The sequence below is a fragment of the Pelodiscus sinensis genome, chromosome 1, assembly GCF_052426305.1.
Source record: "Pelodiscus sinensis isolate ZL-2025 chromosome 1, ASM5242630v1, whole genome shotgun sequence".
Classification (NCBI taxonomy): Eukaryota; Metazoa; Chordata; order Testudines; family Trionychidae; genus Pelodiscus; species Pelodiscus sinensis.
In genome coordinates, this window is record NC_143052.1 from 56268468 (window position 1) to 56294936 (window position 26469).

Below are 26469 nucleotides of genomic sequence, written 5' to 3' on the forward strand. Positions count from 1 at the left end.
AGTGATGGGAGAATCAGCACTGGTAGTATCTATACTGAAGCCTAGAATAGTGCAGCTGTGCCTCTGTAGTATTTCAAGCATAAACAAACACTAAAACTCTAGTAAAGCTCTTCAGAGCAGTAATGTAGCTATGTCATTATCGACACAACCAAACTGGAGGATTGTTTCCAATCAGCACCTCTCTCCCCTAACAATGTTTTTATTCTGTGCTGTTTCTAAACATATGTTTACAGGTATGTACTTGTGTATGATAATTTTGTAATGTGAATTCCTGCTGAAATTTAATATAGAAAACCCTCACAAACACTGAACCAAAACTTCATCTTTATTGATAAATTGAAATTTACAAAATACAGGAAAGAGAGGCTTATTTAACTGAAATGTTTGAAAATGTTACATTCAATACATATATACTGGAGATAAGTTTCCATAATCAATATTTTAATGATTTTTAGATTTAATCCAATGCCTACATAGCACAAATGATATTAACAGCTTGATTCATTATACAAACTAACACAAGTGAATGTAAAAATCTCATTTTTCCCATGTTACTTTTGAAATAAGCTTTTGCAGTGTAATTTATCACTTGCTCATCTGTGTTTTTCTGGCAACAAATCTACTAAAGGGGAGAGGGAGGATTTGAGGAGTTAGTCCAGACATTCATTTGTTCTAGCAGCTACATCTTTCCCCATGTGCTTTATGAAGGCAAACAACATTTTAAAAAAGATTCATTCAACCATCAAATGACCAGTAACATTTCAAGGAACAACAGTCCAGGCTTTTATTAATGCCCTAATTGTGCGCTGCTTCTAAGCATTGACTGACAAAGTATTAACCAGATGCTAGTAGGTGCCTTTGTCTAGTGTCCATATATGACAGATTAGATAATATGGTGAATATTTCAGTAAGCGTAGCATAAGGCCCTATTCTACTCCATTGCTGTTTATGGCAGCTTCCTATTCCAATATTGTAAGCAGCTTTGTTTTTCTGGGTTGGAGTGTGGAAGAAAAGTGCAGTTACACCCCACCTTGCATGTTGCTGTATATTGGACAGACTACACAGTGCCTGCTGACCATCAGTTGACATGAAAGGCTACAGTCTGACATGGTCTGGCTTTGGGTGGGCACCAGAACAGCCCATTAGGTGATTGTGACAAGGAGCTCATAAGCAGTTGTCTGATTAAGCAATGGGGACAACAGTCTAGCCTACCCACCCTGCAGGTGGAGAAGCCAGTTCTCTCCCCACCCAGAAGCCCTTACCTCCTGATATAGGGATGATCATGTCAATCCATATCTCCCTCCATGGATCTTTAATATCATCCATTTCTCTCCCTACTGACCAGGGGTTTAAGCCTGCATAGCTGCCTGCCTTACGTTGTGATGTTCCTAGTAAGTCAGTTTGTCTAAAGGTCCATGCCTCTGCTATATTTTCTGTCCAGCGGCTATGAATAGCCTATAGCTAGCTGTTACCAGTTACCACCCAGTGTCTCTCTCAGCAATCACATTTATTCTTAAAAGTATTACACAGTAAAACATTTTAAAAAGCCAAGTTCCTATGCAGGTGCTAAAGTTTAACAGAAGTCACCCACCTTTCTGGGGACCACAGTCAGTTTTAAATCAGCCTTTTTATTTCAAAAAGCACTTTTTTGGCTGTTGGTTTCTAGTGTGACCCAAGCCTCCCAAGGAGTGGTACCTCTCTGGAGGTGTTTGCAAACAATGATTCACCTTAATAACTCCCTATTTTCAATTCCTGGTAGAGCTGTGACAACTCTCACCCATTAGAGCTGCATACAATTTCTGGCCCAAGTATTGCATAGACCTCTCATACACTTAAAGCAAAATGGTCCTCATAGCTATTGCATGCATTTGTAATATTGGTCACAAAAGCTATGAACAAATTCCTGCAGACCTACAACATGGGATCAACGGGTAGAGAAAGGACCTATAGAGAGCATCAAGTGGTACAAAGCAGCATTTATTTTGATAATTCTCACAAGCTGTAAAATTCCTTGACGAAACTGAAGAAGAATTATGTTTTTCTGTCTTTTTGTAGCAGGACCCCGGGTAGGTTACAGTAATGAAGCTACAGATTTCAGAAAGTTGCAAGGATCAACAGATCATATGATCTGTTCTATTTGATTGAGTCCTGGATTACTATAGCTAGTCCGACTATTTTAATTTAAAAATTATATTTAAATTTCTAACCCTCACCCAGTTAGAACTGCAGTGTAATAATTTTTACATATATCCTACTAGTATTGATCATTATCAAAAAATGTAAGACTAAAACTATAAGGCCTTTAATATTCCCACTTCAAAAGTAAAAGTTTAAAAAGGCACAAGTCAATTGAGCCACAAGTACAGGCTGATAAAGTTTCTGACAGAAACAGTAAGAAAACTTTTTCACTACTGAAGGGTGTTTCTAAAGTTTTGTTTGTAGCAATGCTTTTTCTTCATAAGGCTCTAACTTTACACTTTTTAAAAATGGAGTTGGGAACATGAAGTAGCTCCTTATTCAATTATTTTAATTGAACACTTCGTAATTTTATAGTGATTCATTTTACATACTGTACAGATACGTTGTGGTTAAACTAAAACATGAGTGTCTGATAGGTGCAGATGGAAGGAAAAAACCCTCTTACTACACCTCTTGGTATAAAGTCACTTGCAAGAGAGACAAAAGAAGATCAAAGCATCAAGGAAGGCGATTAACTGAAGATCAGAGAAATATTTTGAACAGTACAATATATACAATTTTTAAAAAATATAACAAATGTAACATTTTATTGCTGTATAAAATAGACTTGAAAATCTCTATTGTAGTCTTCAGATTGTTCAGTGCAGTCTCAAGAGATTAGGTAACATGTCATTGTTAATATTGCAAATAATAGGTGGAGCTAAAGTAAAATCACCCCAGGTAGTATTAGTGTCAAAGAATTATCTCCCCAGAAAATGAGATTAAAGTACATTCCCCATGAAGTAAGCATAATTGTGATGTTGCCATCTGTCAGTGTACAGGCCCAACACCTACGATATATTATGAAATGAGTCAAGACCTGAGAACCCTTTTAAAAAACAAAACAAGTGCCATTATTAAGAATATATTTTGCTCACTGGATCACTTGTTGCAATTAAGCACGTGTTAATTATTTAAGGTCATCCAGAATTTACTGTAATTCACTTCTGATACTTTATTTTTACCTACTTATTCTGAAATGTGTTTTTGCTATTCCTATTGAACAGATCACTCTACTTTAAGCAACTGTAAATGCTTCTTGGCTTAGTTCAGTAGCTGATTTTTTTTGGGGGGGGAGGGGAAGGGAAAGAGGGAGGAAACAGTAAAAGGACCAATATGAAAGTATTAAGGCTCTGCCAGAGTTGTTTTTTTAAAGTAGGTTTTGTAAATGTTCCTGCTATGAAATTTCAAACATTCTACGAAAAAAATCACTACCATAATAATACCTTTAATTCATTACATAGCAGTAGAAATGACAAATGCTTTGTGAAACCATTTGTAACCAATTTGTTTTCTCCTAAGAACTGATTTAGTATTGTGATTTAGTATTAAACAATTTTGTATCTGAGTGTACAGATGATAGTTTAACAGCATGATTTAGAAATATCTTTGTATAGTGATTATTCAGCAGCTTCATAATTGACTAAATGCACCCACTGGTGTAAACTTGTAGTGTGTTACCTGATCATACAGTATTTAACAGTTTAAGTATAAAAGTATGAACAATTCTAGTGTTTTTTACATTCAATTTCTTTAAATGACAGTTCCACAAAACTAGAAATTATTTTCAATCAGCAAATTCTCTCTGAAAAATATTCTAGCTATTCCTGAACATTTGCATCAGGTATACTAGTTTCATTCATCTCTTTTTGAAAAACCTTCAGAGATAGACATTACATACAATGAAATGTTTTGCTTCATGATGACTGCAAGCAAAAAAAAAAAAAAAAAAAAAAGTCTTATTTGGAGCGCTACCACAGAATCCACTCCTGCAAATCTTTACTAATATAAGTAGTCTCACTGGTTTCAACAGGCAACTACTGAGAGTAAATGTTTGCAAATCTAGCCCCACAGTGGCATTTAACCCAATAGTAAGAAATGACTGCAGATTACAGGGAATCAATATACAGTACAGAAATCAGGAGAAGTTGACAAAGTGTATAGCAATTAATTAACAACATTTTTTTTCCTAGTTTTGAACTGATTAACAACTCTTCCACAGTATGTGGACAATATAAATTCTAAAATATCAGAGCAAGATAAGTGCTGTGGAAAAAGAAGGCTTATTTCTAGCATATCAGTGTAGAATGATTGGAATTTTTCATCTCTTATTGTCATTACCACCAGTGAAAGTTATGGATTTTAATCAGTAGGTGTTTCAGTCTCTGCAGGACCCCTAATTAGTCTTCGGATTCCCCTTTTTCCTGCAGGACCTTTTGGCTTAGCAAAGTTTTGTTTGTGTGCATGATGTTTTGGATGAACTTCTTCATAAAGGAAGTCAGGAGTTAACTCATCACCATTATCTATTTCAATCTGCAAACACGGATAAGAGATAGTGAATCAAAATAATGAAATACACCTTACCTGTGAGTTTATATTTACTGAACCACTAAAAATACAAGCAAGTAAGTTCAATGTTCAAGGTGAAATGTTGACCCTTAATTCATGGCCAGTGCCCTCTACAAAACTGAACAAAACTTACATTTGTTTTTGAGTTTGTCAGACCCTTACTGGTATGCAGTTTGTGGGTTAGCTTCACCATTTTTTTCAAGAGTATAAACACAAATGTGCAATATATCTCATTGAAAGAAATCCTACAATCCTCATGCTATCAGTTCTTACATTTTTCTATTTAAAGTTGAGTCATTTTACCTATTTAAAAAGTTTTAAAAATAGTATTTGTAAATGTAACCAACATGCACGTTCCTTTCCCTGAAGAGAGTAAAGTGGCCTGAATGATTTGCAGCCTAATGCAGCCCAGAGTAACTGTACAGCCACAGAAGAAACTATAATACATTAAAATCTTAATCTATAAAAGCATTAAAACACAACCTGCCTGGAAGGAAACAAACAATTTTAGGCAATGACTCTAACTTTAATTGCTATCTTTCTCACACGTAAATTAGTGCTTACTAGGATTTGTAAGTAAGTGCATGCCTTTCTTATAAAGAAAGAATTGCTTCTAAACTCAAGAACTGATACTTCGGGCATTCAAATGACTGTATTCTGTGAGGTTACATTCTTAAACTGCAGCAGCTACAAATGGGGGAGAGCTTTTTAATTTTGTTTCTGTGGATCACATTTCAGTGTTAAAACATGGCAGGATTAATATTAACCAAATATTCTCTTCCATTGCACTGTTGATCGGTTGAAGCTATGTCAAATAACTTTGTGTATCTCTCTCAGATAGAGGTCAATATGCTCTCCGTTCTTTAAAATTAAGTAATGGCCTGACATGACCTTTAAAATGACTAGTTTTTCTTGAAGATTTGTTTGACCTCTTGCAGCCAAGCCGTCTCTTACTGGGCATGTTTGATGTACCAGGAAATTCAAAATGCTCAGTGGTACAGGGTGGAAGAATTTTTCAGAGATCTAAATTCATACAATAAAACCAATGGATTTTGTGTTTAGAAGAATAGTTTTTTAAAATGCACTTTATCATGAAAGTGCAACTTATAAATAGCTTTTTAACATAACTGTACTTAAGTTTCACGTGGTTTTATTTTTAAGGAAAACTACAAATAGAAGTCTGAAGGGGCATAGGAATGTTTAGCATATCTGAGAAATCTTGCAATGCTGGCTACAACAGTGACATGCAGGTATCTTCTCACTTTCAGGTGACACTGTAAATATGAAATTGGCAGAATTATATGCTGTAGATATAAACAAACATGTTTATCTTATTGACTGGCTGAACAAGAAGTAGGACTGAGTGGATTTTTATTAAACGAATTGAAAAATACTATATCTTTTATTTATATTTATTACAGTGCCAATATTTGTTATAAAAATATAAAGTTAACTCTATACATGTGTTGTAGCTGAATTAAATGTATTTGAAAAATAAGCAAAATACCAAGAATATTTAGAATAAATGTAAATTGGTATTCTATATTGCTTAAAGGGACAATTAACATTGTGATTAATCATGACTTTTTTTAAATCTAGTTAGTTTGTTTTGCATTATTCACATGCATTAACTGCAATTAATTGACAGCCCTAACATTTTTGCTTGACCTCACAAACCATTCTTAACCAATACATTCAGGCAGCATTTGGTATGGCTATGGTATGAATATGATATATATTAGTAACTAGAATCTCAGAATCATAAGGTTGGAAGAGATGTCAGGTGGTCATCGAATCCAATCCCCTGCTAAAAGGACCAATCCCAACTAAACCATCCCAGCCAGGTCTTTGTCAAGTTAGGACTTAAAAACCACTAAGGATTAGGGATATCAATGTGTAGATGACTATACAATTAACCAATTAGCCTAGACTAATTGGTTAATCTTGTTGTCTACACGCATTCCCCTCCCCACTCTGAGGCAGCAATGGGGGGGCGAGGAAAGAGGCAGGAGAGGCTGCTGCACAGCAACATCTATCTGAGACAGGTCCAGGCTCACCATGGACAGACTCTGGTCCATGGATGCCGGCGCAGCCTCTGTTTAAAGGGAGTGGAGGAGCACATGGATTGGACAGAAACATCTCTTAAGGTAGTATCTATTAATAGAGATTCTCTATGTTCTAGTAGAAGGAGAAGATGGAAGATAAAATATGGGTAAAATCAGATGAGATATAATCACATGAAAAAGAGTGCCATTGAAACACATCAAGTAATGGCAGACCGCTAAATAGTGAAATTTTTAAAGCGCTTATACACAAATACTAGAAGTCTAAATAATAAGATGGGTGAACTAAAATGCCTTGTATTAAAGGACAATATTGATATAGTAGGATCACAGAACTTGGTGGAATGAAGACAATCAATGGGACAGTCATACCAGGTACAAAATATATTGGAAGGACAGAATAAGTTATGCTGGTAGGGAAGTGGCACTATAAGTGAAAAAAATGTAGAATCAAATGAAGTAAAAATCTTAAATGAACCAACATTTTCCAAAGAATCTCTATGGATAGTAATTCCATGTTCTAATAATAAGAATATAGCAGTAGTGGTATTACTGACCACCTGACCAGGACAGTGATAGTGACTATGAAATATTAAGGAAGATTAGAGAGGCTATAAAAATAAAGAACTCAAGAACAGTGGGGGATTTCAACTATATTCATATTGACTGGGTACGTCACCTCAGGATTAAATGCAGATACAAAATTTCTTGATACCTTAAATGACTGCTTCTTGGAGCAGCTGGTACAGGAACCCACAAGGGCAATTCTCGATTTACTCCTGAGTGGAGCGCAGAATCTGGTCCAAGAGGTAACTGTAACAGGATCACTTGGAAATAGTGACCATAATAGAACAACATTTAACATTCCTATGATAGGAAGAACACCTCAGCAGCCCAAGACTGTGGCATTTACTTTCAGAAAGGGGAACTATGCAAAAATGAGGAGGTTAGTTAAATAGAAATTAAAAGGTAGAGTGACTAAAGTAAAATCCCTGCAAGCTTCATGGACACTTTTCAAAGATACCATAATAGAGGCCCGACTTAAATGTATACCCCAAATTAAAAAAACCCCACAGTAAAAGAACTAAAAAAGAGTCACCGTAGCTTAACAACCATGTAAAAAAAAAAAAAAAAAAAAAAAAAGCAGTGAAAGACAAAAAGGCATCTTTTAAAAAGTGGAAGTCAAATCCTAGTGAGGTAAATAGAAAGGAGCATAAACACTGCCAAATTAAGTCTAAAAATGTAATAAGAAAAGCCAAAAAGGAGTTTGAAGAATAGCTAGCCAAAACCTCAAAAGGTAATAAAATGTTTAAGTACATCAGAAGCAGGAAGCCTGCTAAACAACCAGTGGGGCCCCTGGATGATAGGAGCACTTAAAGATGATAAAGTCATTGTGGAGAAACTAAATGAATTCTTTGCTTCAGTCTTCACGGCTAAGGATGTTAGGAAGATTCCCAAACCTGATTCGTCCTTTGTAGGTGACAAATCTGAGGAATTGTCACAGATTGAAGTGTAATTAGAGGAGGTTTTGGAATTAATTGATAAACTTAATAGTAACAAGTCACTGGGACCAGATGACATTCACCCAAGAGTTCTGAAAACGCACATGTGAAATTCCGGAACTATTAACTGTGGTTTGTAACCTATCCTTAAAATCAGCTTTTGTACCTAATGACCGGAAGATAGCTAATATGATGCCAATATTTAACAAGATCTCTAGAGGTACTCCTGGCAATTACAAACCGGTAAATCTGATGTCAGTACCAGGCAAATTAGTTGAAACTATAGTTAAGAATAGACTTGTCAGACACATAATTTGTTGGGGGAAGTCTACATGGTTTCTGTAAGGGAAATAATGCCTTACTAATTTACTATTTACTAGAGTTCTTTTAGGGGGATCAACAAGCATGTGGACAAAGGGGCGCCAGTGGAGATAGTGTACTTAGATATCCAGAAGGCCTTTGACAAGGCCTGACTCAAAAAGGGCTCTTAAATAAAGTAAGTTTTCATGGGATAAGAGGAAAGGTCCACTCATGAAATACAGTGTTTGAAGATAAGAGATAGGAGGGGTATACCACGGTACAAGTAAAACAAGATTGTTGAGGAATTTTACTCTGGAAAGTGCCTCTTACTTGTAAGCATGTCTATTATAAAGAGAGGTAGTTTTAGGGGATGTATTTTGGTATCACCCTTTCTGTGAAATAACTGAACATGTAGCAAGAACTGGTGATGTATTAAACTCTTCCTTTTTTGTACCATACTGTTTTTTCCTATTAACAATAAATTGGCTCAGCTTGGTTATTTGGTTTCCAATATTGACTGGCAATTGTAAGCAATTGGCTATACATTAACCAAAACAATTCAGGTATACTCAAAGTAAAATTAGAGATGAAGGAAATTAACATCATTCCCTCACTCCACAGACCTCTATTATGCTTACCTTTCTAATTATCTGCATCCACAGTTGTCTTTCTACGATTTCTAACAGTGGGTTCTTGCAACTAGAGTATAGCATCCGTTCTCGAATACTGCACGTATACCCAGGCATAGAGTAGATAAACACTGCAGAAGGAAAACGTAAGATCCTGTTAAAATGATAGCTTGTTACAGACGTGTTGAACAAAATCTAACATGAAGTCTGAAAAGGATGAAATAATACCACTATACATCATTCATTACAATGTAAAATAACAAGTCATCAATGAATGGAAAGATATTGGCCAATATTTTCAAGTAACCAATAGTTTTGGCTGTCCAACTGGAGAAACACTAAACAGTGCTTATTTTCAGAGTGCACTTAGCACTTTCAAAAAAATCCATTTTAATGTTTAACACACAAGGGCACTGAAAATCACTTCCAGGGCCAGTCCACAACATTTTGGCACCTGAGGCAGGGAGCTCAAATGATGTCCCCATGCCCCTCACTTGGGCCAAAACTTTGAAAGGTCTCTTAAGCTCTCCTTCCTCTAGCAAAGCACTCTACCATCTCTGTGCATCTAGAGCAGAGAGAATACATACGCACCAGCAGCAGACAATTTTCTACACTGAGTCCTAGTAGCACCCCCCCCCCCCCCACAACGTCTGGCACCTGAGGCGGCTGCCTCAGTTCACCTCATGCTAAGGCTGGCCCTGATCACTTCTGAAAGTCTTGAGCACTGACACTATGCTGAAACTTTTATCTTTTAAATATCCTCTTCCCCATCTTAAAGATTACTTTTAAGTTACAGAAAATGAAAAAATGAAATTTCACAGATAGGAATTCTCATACCTATGGATTCCAAGTAATCTCCTTCATGGGAATGTTTATAAAGGAAAAAATGATAGCGTGCTGAATCCTTTGGAATCCTGTTTGGCAAATCTTTAAGTTCAGTATGGAGTGTGTTGGCCAAAACAATAGTTTCATTCTGTATATCAATTTCCTGTTAAACACAAATTAGAGCAGATACAGTGAGCCATGTAACCAGAGACTGTGATATGAGAAAACAGATAAGACCACACAATTTAAATAGTTATTTCATAATTGTACTCTATAAAATAACTTGAATACACTTATTTTTTTACTTGCCAGTTGCACATAGTTGAGTTGTTTATTTTTCAGTTTTTCCAAAGCCTGGATAGCTTCCTTGGTCAAAGGGAATGCTACCCCCTGTAGTGTCTGATGCTTCGTATCCACACCAACTTCCACTTGCACCTGGAATTAATATAAATCAATTCAGATTATAATCTAAAATCTTCAAAGTTCTCTCACAGATTAAGACTCAGGGTAAGTACTATTTCATTCTGCATTCAGGAGCTGACAGATTTTAAAAAGTGATTAAAATGGCATCACCTTACTCAATGGCTCTGTTTAATTTATGTTTCCATAGTTACATCTACTTACTTTTCGAAAACATACAATTTCCTGTTTTTTAATATCAGTGCCCCATAACTATTCTCTCTGCAGTGCTGAAGTATTAACAGAATAATTAGTTAATCTGCAGTTTCAGAATCTTTAATACTGGTGTCTCTGTATAAACTAGGAAGAAAAAACAGCTTGACTTTGATAGTCAAAGTAAAATCCTAGTGCTGGTTGACAATTAAAAAAAAATCCATTTTTTTTATAAGAAAAGTGCAGAGTTGATTTGGACCCCATCAAAAGCCTAGAGAGGTGGAACCAATGAGGTCACATAGGGCATGAATACACTAGGGAATTATTTTGAAATAACCACTCCCAAAGTAACTACAGGAAACCACCAACTTCCAAACGCCCGAGTTACAAAAATGGTTGTAAGTGTGGGGGATTGTAAGTGCGGAAGGGGCCAGCCTCCCCCCCCCCCAAACTTACATCCTCGCCCTGCATTTACAACAGCGCATGGCACCTATCATAAATGAGAGTTCCAGTTACGACGTCCCCAACTTGAGACACTTCCCCGGAAACAAATTGCGTTGCAAGTCGGGGGCTGCATATATTTCAAAATAGTGTTTCCACACTACAGGGAAGCCTTGGAATTAGTTGGAGGCAAGGTCCCTTAATGTGGAGGTACTACTTGAACTTTACTCCCCAGTGATTCCTGGGCTCTATGACTCTGGGGAGTAGTTATTTCAAAATAGCAGCAATGGAGCATCCATAGTACTGCTATGTTGAAATAAGCATTATTCCCCATGGAAAGCAGGAGTTATTTTGAAAAAAACAACCCCTTATTTAGAAACAACAGGCTTGGTAGTATGGATGCTTTACTTGTTATTTCGACCTACCTAGAGAAGACCAGGGCACAGAGTCATTTTCAGAGAAGAACCATTGTGGAAATGAACTGAATTCACTGCTCCTGAGTTTCATTTTCCATAGCTAACTGATCAGAATTTATCTTAGCAGCTTATTTATATAGACTATATTGGCCAAAGCCACAAAAGCATTTTCCAGTGGCTGATTTATGTTCACCACCCAAGTACAGCATTAAAAGGTTTAGATCTGATTCCAAATGAAGAGAAGTTGTTAATGTTAAATTTACAAACTGAACTCAATGCAACATTCAAGTTTAAAAATCCAAAACAATACAAAACAGGAAATGAAAAGGATGAAGTATTTGGAGCAATGCAAGATCACACACACTGTATGTGTTAAGGTATGCATTTACATTCCAGTTAGTAACTGAAAATGTGATATTCTTCATGCTTGGGCTTAGCAAGCCAGTATTGACTAGTCACAATCAGTTGACTCCAGTCAAACTGTCAAATATTCCTGCAAGAATGTCCTAATGTAGGCGTCAGCCTATATGCAATCCTACCTAGAAGTCTCGATCACTCACTAAATGCCAATTTCAGCTGTTGGGACAAAAAGATGAAATAATTGAAAACTGAGCATTGTGATTTGCTGGTATCTTTTAAAACTAGAGTGTGTGTGTATCTTTATTTGTGTGTATCATGCAATCAATGTATATAATGGTTTACAAACCACATTAAACAGGTTTAAAAAAGAATTATCTGCCTTAAAGACTTCCCCCCTGCACTTATTAAAACAGAGATCAACTCAGAAGGAAGTATGGAAAAGTACCACTGTCGTTAAAATTCCTCCTACAACGCAGAGAAAACATGCACCACCACTAAACTTTTTAAAGGGTTGGACTGCTGTCTACTTAGTATAAGTGCATTTTAAAATTACTTTTTCCTTTTATATTTGCTATATTTTTATTTTATGTTTAATTTCATTGTTCTTTTCTAACAATACTCACACTGAAATGCTAACCTAACGTTACTATAAAAAGTAACAGAAGTCATTTATTATAACTTTTTTTTGTTGTTAGTTATTTTTTAGCTCAGAAAAACACAAAGTAACTTGTTTTTTGTAATTAGGCCCAAGTATCTGTCTAAGGCTAGGCCTACTGAAGGCCACCAAATCTTACTCTTTTTTGTTACCATGCTAGTAAGTTAGTACTTTAAAATACCGGATCATTTTTGCATTATTTGACTGGTCAATTGGCCAATTGTTTGAACTACTCAAATGCCTAACCTTAGTTCATATCCCACCCATCAAACTTTCTGAAGCTTTTCAATCATTTGGTTTGCTTCCCCCCTCCTGTCAGTTTCCTCCACCAATACTTCAGGAATCCTCCACTCATCCCACAGACAATGTTGTACCTCATTAATCTTAATTTGTCGAAGTTCCTCTTCTGCTGTAGTCAGAGGGGCAGGTGAGGACTGTGATATCAAGTATTTTTTGTATCCATTCAATGAAACATCATCCTGAAAACACAAACAGTATTTGCCATCAATGATTCTTCAGTTAAAAAGTTTTCTTTGAAGATACTTAATACTCAGAAGGAAGAAAGGGAAAGAACAGTTCATTTACCTTAAAGTATTTGGTGGGATTTTTTTTTAAATGTCTGATCTGTGTGGATCTCACTCTAAGTATGCATTCACCTCACGAGTGTGAGATCACAATCTCTGAGCAACAGTGTTCTGTAGATCATAGAATCATAGAACCATAGAGCTGAAAGAGACCTCAGAAGGTCATCAAGTCCAGCCCCCTGCTCTAGGCAGGGCCAATCCCAACTAAATCAACCCGGCCAGGGCTTTGTCAAGCTGAGACTTAAACACCTCTAGCGATGGAGACTCCACTACTTCCCTAGGTAACCCATTCCAGTGCTTTACCACCCTCCTAGTGAAATAGTTTTTCCTAATATCCAACCTGGACCTCTCTGACCTCAACTTGAGACCATTGCTCCTTGTTTTGCCATCTGTCACTACTGAGAACAGCCTCTCTCCATCCTCTTTGGAACCTCCCTTCAGGAAGTTGAAGGCTGCTATCAAATCCCCCCCATCACTCTTCGCTTCTGCAGACTAAACAGACCCAACTCCCTCAGCCTCTCTTCATAGGTCATATGCTCCAACTCCCTAATCATTTTGGTTGCCCTCCGCTGGACCCTCTCCAATGTGTCCACAACCTTTTTGTAGTGGGGGGCCCAGAACTGGACACAATACTCCAGATGTGGCCTCACCAGAGCCGAATAAAGGGGAATAATGACATCTCTGGATCTGCTGGCAATATTCCTCTTAATGCAACCTAAAATGCCATTAGCCTTCTTGGCTACAAGGGCACACTGTTGACTCATATCTAGCTTCTCATCCACTGTAACCCCCAGGTCCTTTTCTGCAGAACTGCTAATTAGCTGGTTGGTCCCCAGCCTGTAACAATGCTTGGGATTCTTCCGTCCCAAGTGCAGGACTCTGCCCTTCTCCTTGCTGAACCTCATCAGATTTCTTGTGGCCCAATCCTCCAATTTGTCTAAGTCACTCTGGACCCTATCTCTGCCCTCAAGGGTATCTACCTCTCCCCCTAGCTTAGTGTCATCTGCAAACCTGCTGAGGGTGCAATCCATCTCCTCATCCAGGTCATTAATAAAGATATTGAACAAAACTGGTCCTAGAACCGAACCTTGGGGCACTCCGCTAGAAACCGACCGCCATCCTGACATTGAGCCGTTGATCACTACCCGCTGGGCCCGGCCTTCTATCCATCTTCCTGTCCATTTATCCAATCCACATTCTCTTAACTTGCTGACAAGAATATTGTCGGAGACCGTATCAAAAGCCTTGCTAAAGTCAAGGTATATCACATCCACTGACTTTCCCACATCCACAGAGCCAGTTACCTCATCATAGAAGCTAATCAGATTGGTCAGGCACGACTTTCCCTTTGTGAATCCATGCTGACTATTCCTAATCACCAAGGCTTGCCAGCTGCGCTGTCTGGCAATCTGCGCATGCGCAGATCATTCTGCGCATGCGCAGATTGCCTGAACCCAGCTCTTCCGGGTTGCAATCTACTCGCCACGGGTGAGTAGACTGCATTATTTGTTGAGCCCAGCTAATCACTTTCCTCTCTTCCAAGTGTCTCAAAATGGATTCCTTAAGGATCCTTTCCATATCCTTATGGTCTTTCCACATGAGAGTAGAGTAGCCAGAGCTATCTCTCAGTTCTTCACTAATCCAGATTAACAGCTAAAAAAGACTGAAGAAGCAAGGATGGAAGTGAATTGTGGGGTCCACACAGATACAATAACTGTGGTTCTTCAAGATGTTCTAAGGTAAATAACAATTCTTTTGAGTATTTGGCCACATGAATTGCTCTCTCTACAAAATAATATCTGTATAAATCCTTTTTGAGGCATAAAGATCTTGTGCAAAAGTGCACAAAGAGGACACCTCTAAATAGTAACGTCCAAACTGTAAAGGATTTGTGAGTGAGAATCATGCAAGATGATTCCTTCAGAGAAGCAGAATTACAAGGCAAAATGATTTTTCTTCCTCTCAAGGTATCATCTGTGCAGGAAGAGCACTTCAGTTGCAATATGAGCTCTTACATCTGTCGACAAAGGGCAAAAGGAAAGCCTTGAAAGGCATAGGGCTTTGTGGCAGCCTGACAGATGATCAGAATTCACGGGGCCTAAATTGTAGAAGATCTACCATTACTTGAACACTGTCCTCACTCTAACACAGTGGTTCTCAAACTTTTCAGCATCATGCCCCTTTTTGATTTTTGAGAAACCCTCATGCCCCCCAAAACAAGATAGCAGCAATACTTGTTGTGCAAAAAAACCCCCAAAAAACCCAACAAAAACAAAAACTGACCGGGGCCAAAAAGCAGCAGCAGCAGCCGCTTTAATTCCCGGGACCAGTATAAAAAAGGCTGCCGGTACTATAGGGGAAAAGTTGTTGACCCCCCTCCCTCCACCCCTCCAAAACTGCCCTTTTAAGAGCAGAGCAGGCATTGCCCTTTTAATGTGGCCATTTTAAAATCTGCCTGGGATGCTCTATCCTCCCTCGCCCCAGACAGCTCGAGCGTGTTCAGGCAGACATCTGAGACAGGAAAAACAGAATACACCAGACATTTCACATTGTATTTTCTGAAAAAAAATTTTTTTTAAACACACCAGACAGAGCAGGCTCCCTTTTTTTTTGGGGGGGGGGGGGGGGGGCAGGAAGAGAGAGAAGAGAGGCTATTGATGGGGGGGAGGAGGCTAGGTCACCTCGCGCCCTCCCTGGAATTTCTTCATGCCCCCAAGTTTGGGAACCTATGCTCTAGCACATAAATGCAGGATTGGAAAATCTGGAGCTCTTGATATATGGAGAAGCCTCAAATAGCTTTCTCAAAGGCATACATCACCTACATATCCACATACACCAACGTTGAGAATCATGTACGTATCTGAGTATTTCATGTAAATTTCGAAGAAAAAACAACCATCTCTCTCTCTCTATCAAGATGAAATCTGAAATTCTAGAGCACAATCTTAGGCAAATAATTTAAAAACTTGAAGATCCTCCATCTGTTCCTAGAGATGATTGATTGTTTATCCTTTATAATATTTAGGCAGAAAAACTAGACAGCCTCAAAACAAACCATAAAAGGAATAGAAAATGAAAAGATTCTTAAAATAGAACTGCTGGTTTTTTACATATTTTATACTGCTGTTCTCTTTCTAAATAAAGGAAGTTTTATATTTAAATTATTATTTTAAATATTTTACTATACAATTTAACCCATATAATTGTATTATTCCTGAAAAACAACATATATGTGGACATTAAAAAAATACCTTTGTTGTTCCAAATACTTCATCTTTAATGTGACCACCTCCAAATTCTTTCTTTAGTGTTGCCCGTGTTGCTGCATACAACATTTTTTGACGAACCTGTTATGTTGCAAAAATAATTGCTTTTGATTTGTTTATGTACAGGAAAGCTAGTGTGTATGCTAAAACTATTACTCGACTTCTAAAATATTTCTTTAAGCAAAATAAGTTACAAGAAGAACAACAGTTACATTTGGAAGTTATATTTCATAATAATAGAAATACTGTATACTATGTACTACAATGAGCTTTGGAATGAGATAATTTGAGATACTATTAACTATTTGAAGAGAGATGTCCAAACAATGTTTGATGTTCAATAATGAGAAATGTTTTACAACAACCCAATTAAAGTGATTCTAAATTGCAACTGTTAAGGTCATTTTCACAGTATTGGGGGTTGTTTGCAGAAGTTACCAATTACATAGTAACATCTTTTTTTTAAAAATGTTCTAGATTCTGTTGTTGCTGCTCCCAACACTGATGGAAGCAACTGACTTTATTATAAAAAAGAGACATACAGACAGAACAGTCTATAACTATCCCATTGATCCCTGTTTTGGTTCAATGATGGCTCTGAACAACTGTTATAACCACACACAGAATAAAAAAATAACTGGTCTATTCCATTTCAGTATTTAGATGCACTTAAGAAAAACAAATATTTAAAAAAGTACTAGAGCTTGTAAAAGTAGTATTAATCACAGGCAGCTGCCTAACAAATAGAAACAGCTCCATAAATCAGCCTTGTCAATCCGATTTTCCTTCCTGACTAGAATGGAATTTAAGAAGAGTTAAAGGAAATGACTTTTTGAGGAAGAGATATCTGTATCAAAGAAAATATTGAAGTTCTTGTTTACTTTATAGCTAAATGCTTCTAAAAAGATGGAGCATTCCTTCTTGAATTTAATTAAGGAAATAAAAATTTAGACTTCAAATAAATACATCTAATATTTGATGAAACCTTTTATTTCAATTAGCATGAAGTAGATTGTAATCTTTTCAGTTCTGGACTTCCTCAGTTACCCAGTTTTCTCTTGTCCTTTTCTTTTCCACAACCTAATCCTGAGACAGGCCAACTAGCCTACTCATTTATCCACTGTATTTGTAGAGTGCCAGTCTCCAGAGCATAATTTCTTGCTAAAATTGGCTAAACTAATAATACAATTCCTAAATCAGCATCAAATAAATTTCAAGATGCTTGCCCACATCCTTCCAGAACCAAAACACTGCCAGCTCCTACTCACCTAGAATTTAGATTGGGTGGCCTTCAGATGTTAACTTTTTTACTTTTTTTCCAAACACAAAGATAGTAATATTACTTACATGAGAATGATCTGGTGACCACGCAATAAAGATCCATTCATATCCCTGAGCATTCTGAGAATCTAATCTGTATAATATATAACATGGTTGTTTGTCTTCAAGAAGGGGAAGAATAAAGGAATCATAATCCTTTTCCCATGATTCAGCAGGCTGCCTGGAGGATCCCACTACAAGCTGCTCTATAAACAAAAAACAAACTGTAGGTAAGTACAGTGGTTTGAAACATCGAGCTTTTGCAATTAAAGATACATGTGACTTAATTCTGCAAAGATCTATCCATGAGAATGGAAAACAATAGTACTCCATGTAGAAATAGTTATACACACAACTGTAGGATCAGGGCCTACATTGCTTCAACTCTTCAATACTAGAATATAATATAATATCCACCGGTTAGTCTCCTTGGCTGTGTCTACATTGGCATCCCTTTCCGGAAAAGGGATACTAATGAGACACATCGCAATTGCAAATCTGCAGGGGATTTAACTATCCCCCGCAGCATTTGCATTTACATGGCTGCCGCTTTTTTCCGGCTTGGGGATAAGCCGGAGAAAAGCGCCAGTCTAGACGTGATTCTCCGGAAAATAAGCCCTTTTCCGGAGGATCTCTTATTCCTACTTTTATCCGCAAGCCGGAAAAAAGCGGCAGCCATGTAAATGCAAATGCCGCGGGGGATATTTACATCCCCCGCAGATTTGCAATTGCGATGTGTCTCATTAGCATCTCTTTTCCGTAAAGGGATGCCAATGTAGACACAGCCCTTTTATTGTTGGCCTGCAACATCTTCAGAACAAAGACTATTAAGTAGATGTGGAAGGGATTTTCACTTAAAATAAATCTGGTTTGAATAGAAACTAATATGTATGTAATGCTATGTAAAGAAAATCAACAGACAATTCTGTTTTTCTTTCTATATAAAAGACAAGTTCATGGGAAGCCAGGATGTTGTCCTGAGAACATTATTATTTATTGTACCTAAATGCCCCAACTGAGATCAGAGTTGCAACAGACCTGTGCATATATGCATAGGTACATCAACACTGGAAAAAATGACCCAGAGCATAGTCATGGTAGGCCAGGGTCAGCTGACTTGGATTGCAGGGCAGACTGCAGAACTAAAATTGCATATGGGCTAGCCCAGTGTTTCTCAGTGTAAAATGTTTTTAAACAAGGCTTGTGAGGGGGCATTGACAAAAGGTTTTCTTTAGATAAAGGAATCTAGTTCTGTCTGACTGACTGACCATATCTCCCATGTAAATTTAGCAAGGTGTAATCAAAGACAAACAAAAGCTCAGAACTCATTTGAAGAACAAGAAAGGAAAAACTGGTGAATTATTCTCAGTGGAGGATGGAGATTGCACCATAAGGATGCCTAACACCTTCCTACCTCTTGAAACAGGGTCAATGAATTTGAAAAAATATTATTTTTAAAGGTTACTGGTCTATACAAGAGGGACAGAGAACTCCAATGTTATCCTTCACTTGAAGAAATAGGCACAATCCCCACACGCATTGCTGGAAAAAGGAAGCTTAGTGAGAAAATTACCTGTAGCATAGGGGCTTCTCAGTTCCGAGTGTCCAGAACAACATAATGCTGTTTTTTGTTTCCACTTTTTGTATTTACACACTGAGTGTTAAATTCCCAGTGGAAGATACTCCCTACTTATTGCCTCAATACCTTGTTGCATTGTACCTTGCCAATATCAATTAAATTCAAATGGTATACAGCAGGTCAATATTTGCTATCCTCACCTGGAAAAACCCTACCACATTGCCCTGCCTACACTAGAATATCTACTGTTGCTTATTTCAGTGGTATGGATCTATAGCAGAGTTATTGCAATGGTGGGACCCTACCCAAAAATGACATGTAGAGTGGTCAGAGCAGACTCATTTACATTGAAATACCAAAAATGTTTCTGCAGCTTACAGCCCTTTCAAAACTGCTCTGATGCCTGAGCTCTGAGAACAAACTAAAAAGTCTGGTTGTGCTTAGCTATGCAGTAAGTTATGCAACGTTTCAAACAGTTTGATTCAACTATGGACTTAAAGCCAACAAGCTTTGTTTAAAAAGCTAATGGCTATAATTTAATTTAAAATAAAAAAACTTGTGAATGCCATATTTGGACTATGTAGCTTTGCATATTTGCCACAAAATATCAAAGTTCCATGTATTTCATAAAATTATTGTCAATGAAAAATATCTAGTTATTTGAGCATGAGAACTGAGGATAGTTAGCTATCCTTCTTGCAGGATGGGGGTTATACACTATATTACTGTAGTTGCAGGAACATTTAAAATTCATCCGTAAGGCTTTGTGTCAGTGTTAAAATCTTGAGTAAAAGCAAACAAATAAAAGTACACAAATATTCATAACACTCTTTACCCATTTCTCCTTTTTAACTGTTTTCATAAATTGTTTCAATCCCTTGAGATTTCTGACAACCAAACAACACTGCTTATTCTGACATGAAATGACAACTATTTTTTCCAATATAAAAATACTGGAAAACACTGAAGTGTCAATGAAATTCAATCCCATCTTCAGAATATGGTAGATCCTAGCAATGGTCAGGTTTGTGTGTTCTTTATTTCTCATTCTTTTTTCATATTGCGAGTAAAGATATATATTAAAATATAACTAACCATTTTCAATAGCTATTTTTAAAATCCTGTACTGTCCATATCTTGCTCTGGCAAAGGTATCTTTAACATCTCCACTAGCTGGAAAAGAAAAAATATATATATTAATTAATGCATTCATTTATTTAAGCCATGTGTATGCTTAAAGTACACTTGTTCATGTGATTGTAAAAAGAGATTAGTCCTAAACCATTCAGCTGCACCTTTACCAGAAGGTCAGATTGAAAACAAATACTGTAACTGTTTATATTTCCCCAATTTCCATTCACTACTTGTGCTCCACTCACATTATCTTACGAAGGTCTGGATTGCCAGTTTTGGCTAGATAGATTATCCTAGGTTTCGTCGCAATCTTTAATTAAAGATTAATCTTTAATTCTTTAATATTTAATCCAGTTCTGGAGAGCTGGCAACCCTATCTGAACAGTCATCTCTCTTTCTTATGTACCTTACTCAGCAATGAAACAGTTAACAATGCTGATATTTACGTCATCATTCTTAGGTTTCACTGAATACTCCATGGAGATGGATTTATGTTACATTTCTTGAAGCAATAGCTTCAGGATTCCTACAAACTCATGTATATAATTTTCAAATTTATAAACTGCTTATTCACTAGATACAATGAAAAATGATGTGCGAAAGAAAATCGCAAAAAGCATACATGTGGATATTTTTAGCATTTGGTTGTTTGCTTTTCCTAAAGTCCCTGAGTACTACTGATGAAGCTCCCCTTTCATCTTTCATATCTACCTCCCACATGTATGCCTCTGATAACAACTTTCAGTCTCTCACCTGTCATAATAGGACAAGTTTAGAATAAATCATCTGATTTAACCTCTAATTTCCTTTGTAGCGCTTATTTGTTGCTTTTTACAAACTCAAATATACTTTGCAAAGTCACATTTTTTCATTTTTGTAAATGAATTAATTGATTAGACCATCCAGGATGTTTGGTGTACCAGCAGGATTTGGGATTGAACTGGGACAGCTTTATTCCCCTGGAGTGTTTTTTTCCTTGTGCTCTACCATCTACGTTGTATATACAAACTAAAATACATGTGCATTTAAAAAAGGAGTTGACAGGGAGGGTTTTTTTGAGGCACTAAACGCAGTTTGACAGTCACTAAGTTAAGACACCTTTGAAAACCTCTCTGAAAGCCCTAATGATTGTGAAAATAACTTTCAAAATGCAAACTGCAAGTAAATCAATGAAGCATTGCCTCCTAATTGCTGAAAGTGAAAAGCCAGTACTGTATTTAGTTGCTGTCATCCTTCATTGCCAAGCACAGTCTACTGGGCCCTAGGAACGGAGTAGGAGAAGGTCTGTTACTCCACTTCTTCCACCAAGAAATTCAGATTTGTTTATAACTGGAGTATAAACCCCCCTTTTAAAATGAAATCTGCAACAGTCGAAAATGCAGACTGGATGCTTGTGGTTCCATTTTCAAAAGTGAAGTGATTAATATACTGGGGTTAGTAATCATAATTAGGTTTCAAATCTACCCCATCAAGATAAACAGTGGAATTCCAACATTTCTACTATTGCTATTATTTTTCTATAGCCCTATCCGCACTCTTAAACTACTATTTAAACAAAAGAAAGAGCAAACTCATTTATAAAAGCGTGTTAAAGAATTGTGTGTGGACCTGTAAGGATTATTTTAGTCTTAGCAACTCTATTGAATATATTTGAATTTAAGTGAATTTAGTTATAAGACTTACTACAGAACTGTGCATGTTGGTTTCCCAAGTAAACCCACGATATATACCGTAGTGACAGCAAAATAAAAGTCTATCAAACAGAAAAAACCCCATAAAGTCTTCATTTAGTCACATGCCCACATCAAACAGAGAGGTACATATGCTGTGTCTTACTACACTATCATCCATGTTCATGTATAAATGCTTCTGTTAATTTTCATCAGTGGTTGAGATTATCTTCTACTCTTCAAATTTTTGGTACAGGGAGCCTTTATTTCTTCCCATTATCAACCCAACACACAACTAATTAGACTAATTTCTTCCCCTTCCCCAAGGACTAACATCAGCTCTATATAATATGCTACCAAGTTTTCTTTGTCTTTCCCCTTTCCAGAAATTCTCTTTCCCCTCAAAGAAAGATACATTCACTCATCTTCCTAAGAATTGTTTTTCCCCTCCCCTAAAAATGTTATCTGCTGCTTCTTTTCCAGGATTAAACCTATGCACCAAAATGATAGCAAAACATGTAACTAGTTTTGTACTGGCGTCTAAACTGTGCATTTTCTTGAAATTTCTCACCACTGCACTATCAGTAGTACATTTGTACCGCTTGAAGTAATAAAAGGAGACAAGACCTGAATGCACAGCAGCATTTTTGCCACCAGGTCATTTATACTTTTTCTAATTAGGGTTAATAGCTTTTTAAGGCCCAAAAGGACTATTATATGATCATCTAGTCTGATCTACATAACACAGGGTCACAGAATTCCAGTAAGTGTTTCCTGCAGCTAGACTAGAAATTTATGGTTTAACTGGGGGATATCTTTTAGGAATAGGATAGTGATAAAAAGAGAGTTGAGAAATATGGTTAGTGGTATGTAAAGTAAGATTTTGTATTGACCAAAGTTGCAATACAACAACCTCAAATGTTGTGAGGTCATGATGAAATGTGACTGTGTCCCATGCAGACCAAAATCAGATAGCAGGCAGATTAAGATTGATGCCTGTATCAAAGATATGAATTTGATCTCATTAAGTTTTCCTATCCCATGTTCCAGCATGGAATTAAATAAAAGCAACATCAAAACTAGCTTGTATTTTTTTTAAAGCAGAAAACAAAATTCCTCAAAACGAGAGAGAGTCAAATACTCTGACCATCTCATTAATGCACACTGGATACAGTAAGTAACTGCAAAATAGGTTTTAAAGTAATACATCCAGTTAATATAGTATAAGCCACAACCACACACTCAAATTTACTCCAAAATGGAGCAAATAATAGATTTATATGGGGTACAAGGAAGGAGCAGAGAAGCTATAATTCCCCATCTCTTCTAAATCATCAGATTACACCTAAAACATGTAATCATTTCCCAGCCATCTCAAACACCTGTAAGGGAGAGCCTAGATTTATCTGGTCCTACTCAGTGCAGAGGGCTAGACATGACCACTTCTCAGGATGCTTCCAACCTTGCCTTTCTATTCTCCTCCTTCCAGCTATATGGTACAATCATTTACAAAATTGTTGTGCCCTACTGTTCTTCACCTTGTCCCACAAAAATACTGCTAATAAATCATAGCTGGATGCTCTAGAGCAGCACAGGGTAACAGAAGATCCAAGGGCCACAGTCAGGAACTAGGTGGCTTGTTAACACAGACAGGAAAGGGGGAGCTTGCTCTAGTTTCTAACTCAGAAAGGAAGAGGCAGAAGAAGGGGGCAATTTCATGGTTTGGAGAAGGAAGGGAAGACCAGGCAGTTCAATGCCCCAAGAGAGCAGGGGCAGTTAAAAAGTCCTAGGCTATGTCTACACTACAAGGTTTTTGTGCAAAAACCAGCCGTTTTTCGTGCAAACACCAGCAGAGCATCCACACTTCAAATGCGTTTTTACGCAAGAAAATCAACAGAACAGAGGGCTTTTGCTGGTAGAGTTATTCTTCTACCCATGAGGAATAACTCCTTTTTGCGCTACACCTTTTGTGCAAAAAAGGCATGTGTGGACATTCCGGAGGGGTTTTTGTGCAAGAAACCCCTATCAGAAAAAGCACAGGTCAATGGCAATCAGAGCTTTCTTGCGCAAGAGTGTCCATGCAGTGTGGACGCTCTCTTGCGCAAAAGCACATCACTTTTGCGATGCACTCTGAGGTCTGGACACCTTTTGTGCAAGCAGTTTTTGTGCAAGAACTCTTCAGCAAAAGGCTTCTTGCACAAAAGCTCTGCAGTGTAGACAAAGCCCTAGAGTGGGATGAGGCTTAGCTAGAAAAGAGGAAGGAGCAGTGTAGAAGCTGGGGAGACGAACAATGTGCGGTTCCATAGAGCGGGTGTGTATAGGCTGGGGTAGAGGGGAAGGGAGGAACTGTGGGGAGGAGAGGAAGGGCTACTGGGGAGCCTGGGCCCAGCAGGGGTTGAGGTGGTGAAAGGGGCACCAGGAACAGAGGAAGGGACGCTCAAGAGCCCAGGGCAGTGTAAGGAGTGGTGGGCACCAGGGGACGGTGCAGTGGCGGGGGAAAGGGGACACGGGAGAGCCCCAGGACTGGTGGGCACCAGGGAAGCCCTAGGGAGCGGCGCAGGGACTGAAGAGATGGGGCATTAGGGAGCCCCAGCGGCAGTGCAGGCGCTGGGGGAGACGGGACCAGGGCGCCCCGCGGGCGGGCAGGAACCGCGGAAGAGGCGCGGGGGAGCCCCGGGCCGGTACCTTGGATGCCGGTTTGGTGGGACATGTTGCGATGGCGCCGGGGCTGTGTCCGTCCGTCTGTCCGCGTCTCCGCCAGCAACCGGCGGGCTGGGCGGGAGGGTCAGGCTGGCCCGGGACACGCACGTGACGCGCCCTCGCCACTCAGCGGCCGGGAGCTCACCGGCTCCTTCCGGGCGGGCCCGGCGCCGCGAGCCGGTTCCGGAGGGTCCGGTTCCCGCCCAGGGCCGCCCGCGCTCCGGCCCGCCCCCCTCGACCCGAGCGGGCGGGCCAGAGCGAAGCGGCGTTTTGCCCGGGATTGGGGCGCGCTGAGCGCGCGGGGGGGTGTCTGACCGCGGCCCGCAGGCCATAGCTCAGCTGCTGCGACGCTAGGGAGTCCGCCAGGCCTCGCGGGGACCGCTGGGGGCTGCCGTGCGGAGTTCAGTGCCCCCGAGGCGGATAATGCCCAAGGACGCACCGCAGCCCCTCTCGGGCACTGCCTTTGCCTTGCCATGGAGGTGACCGCCGCGCACATCAACGGAAGGGCTTTTCGTTAAATGACTCACACGGATTGGTTAAAACCTCGCTCCTTGAGCCCGCTTGTCTGCTGAGCCTGACATTTTGCCAAGGGTCTCCATTGGCGGCAGCAGACCACAGCACAGGTGCAATTTAAGGGGCGGTAGAGATCTAACGAGAGAGTTAGAGGACGGAACCAAGTCAAGTCATAAAATGGAAAACGCTTCTCGACTTTCTGATAGTTGTGCTTAGTAATTGCAGTGATAGGTACATTGAATATGCTTGGGTAGATTGGATTCAGATATGCCACAGAGTTAATTAGTTGCCAAAGTATTTGATGAAAACACCAGATATGATCTCATGTTTTGGCTGTCTTCCGCAGCAGTATCAGTTACAGGGCAAAGGTTTCCCTAAAGCTATTCTTTCTGTTATGGCACTACTTTTTGTCCTCCTGGCATGCATATGCCTATGGTATGGAAAAACTGTTGTATTTCATTATTGCAATTTGGATGATAATTTACCAGATGACATACATCTCTGATTCCTATTTGAAAGTTTTATGCCATGGGTTAGTTTAATCAGCAGTTTCTGGGAGGATACTGCCAGGTATGGAGGGCAGAAAACAGTCAATTGACTGTTAACTCACATAAAATTACATTAAAATCTCAAATGTAATGTTGCATTAATTATACAGGTTCACAGCTTCAGGACCTTGCTTAGACCTTGATCCTGCAAAGACTTACTAACTGCTTAACTTTATGCAGTGAGACTATTTGTGGTGTTTAATTGAGCACTCACTTACGTCTTTCCAGGATAGGGGTGTTAATTTTTGTTGGTCTTCTTCATCAAGTGAGCTATTTCTGAGTAAGGACGTATTTGAATGAACTTTAACTAGGGGTAACCCTCAGGAAAATGCCTTTCAGAGTGTAACTGAACTGTAAAAGTGAGGTAAAAAACACTAAGTTCTCTCTCCTTATCTATTTCTCTCTTGTGACCTAAGAAGTTAAAAAAGAAGGAAGCATTGGGAGTAGATCTTTACCTAAGAATTTGGTAAGTAATGTTACAAGAAACTTTTTGATAAGAACTTCACCTTAAATCAGTGTTCATCAAAGTGGTCCACAAAATCTCTTGGAGAACCCTGCTAACTGACCGCTCCAGTTTGTTTACTTACCAGTGCCACGGCCATGGAGTCTTATGGCTCCTATTGGCTCTGTTTTGCCATTTGCAGCCAAAGGGGAGCCATGGAAAGTGGCATGGGCTGGGCCGGGCCGCTGTTTCTCGTGATTCCCCGTGACTGCAAACTGTGAAACAGAGCCAATAGGAGCTACAAGGCTCTGTGGGTGTGGTGC

General features: G+C 38.7%; 1 protein-coding gene across 2 annotated transcripts; it reads right to left on the reverse strand.

Moving 5' to 3' along the window:
* Positions 1-307: 307 nt before the first annotated feature.
* On the reverse strand, positions 308-25129 carry TWF1 (twinfilin actin binding protein 1). Of its 2 annotated transcripts, none has more exons than XM_075930323.2 (9): positions 24629-25127; positions 20235-20312; positions 17588-17766; positions 16226-16321; positions 12765-12869; positions 10216-10341; positions 9919-10069; positions 9091-9212; positions 308-4551 (listed from the first exon to the last, which is right to left on the reverse strand). In XM_075930323.2, exons 1-9 carry the CDS (start codon positions 24651-24653, stop codon positions 4381-4383), a joined length of 1053 nt encoding a protein of 350 aa, XP_075786438.1. In that variant the 5' UTR covers positions 24654-25127; the 3' UTR covers positions 308-4380. The 2 variants fall into 2 exon arrangements, with proteins under 2 accessions (XP_075786438.1, XP_089635576.1); XM_089779450.1 differs by lacking the exon at positions 308-4551 and adding an exon at positions 5721-5861 and having other exon boundaries at positions 24629-25129.
* Positions 25130-26469: the final 1340 nt, after the last annotated feature.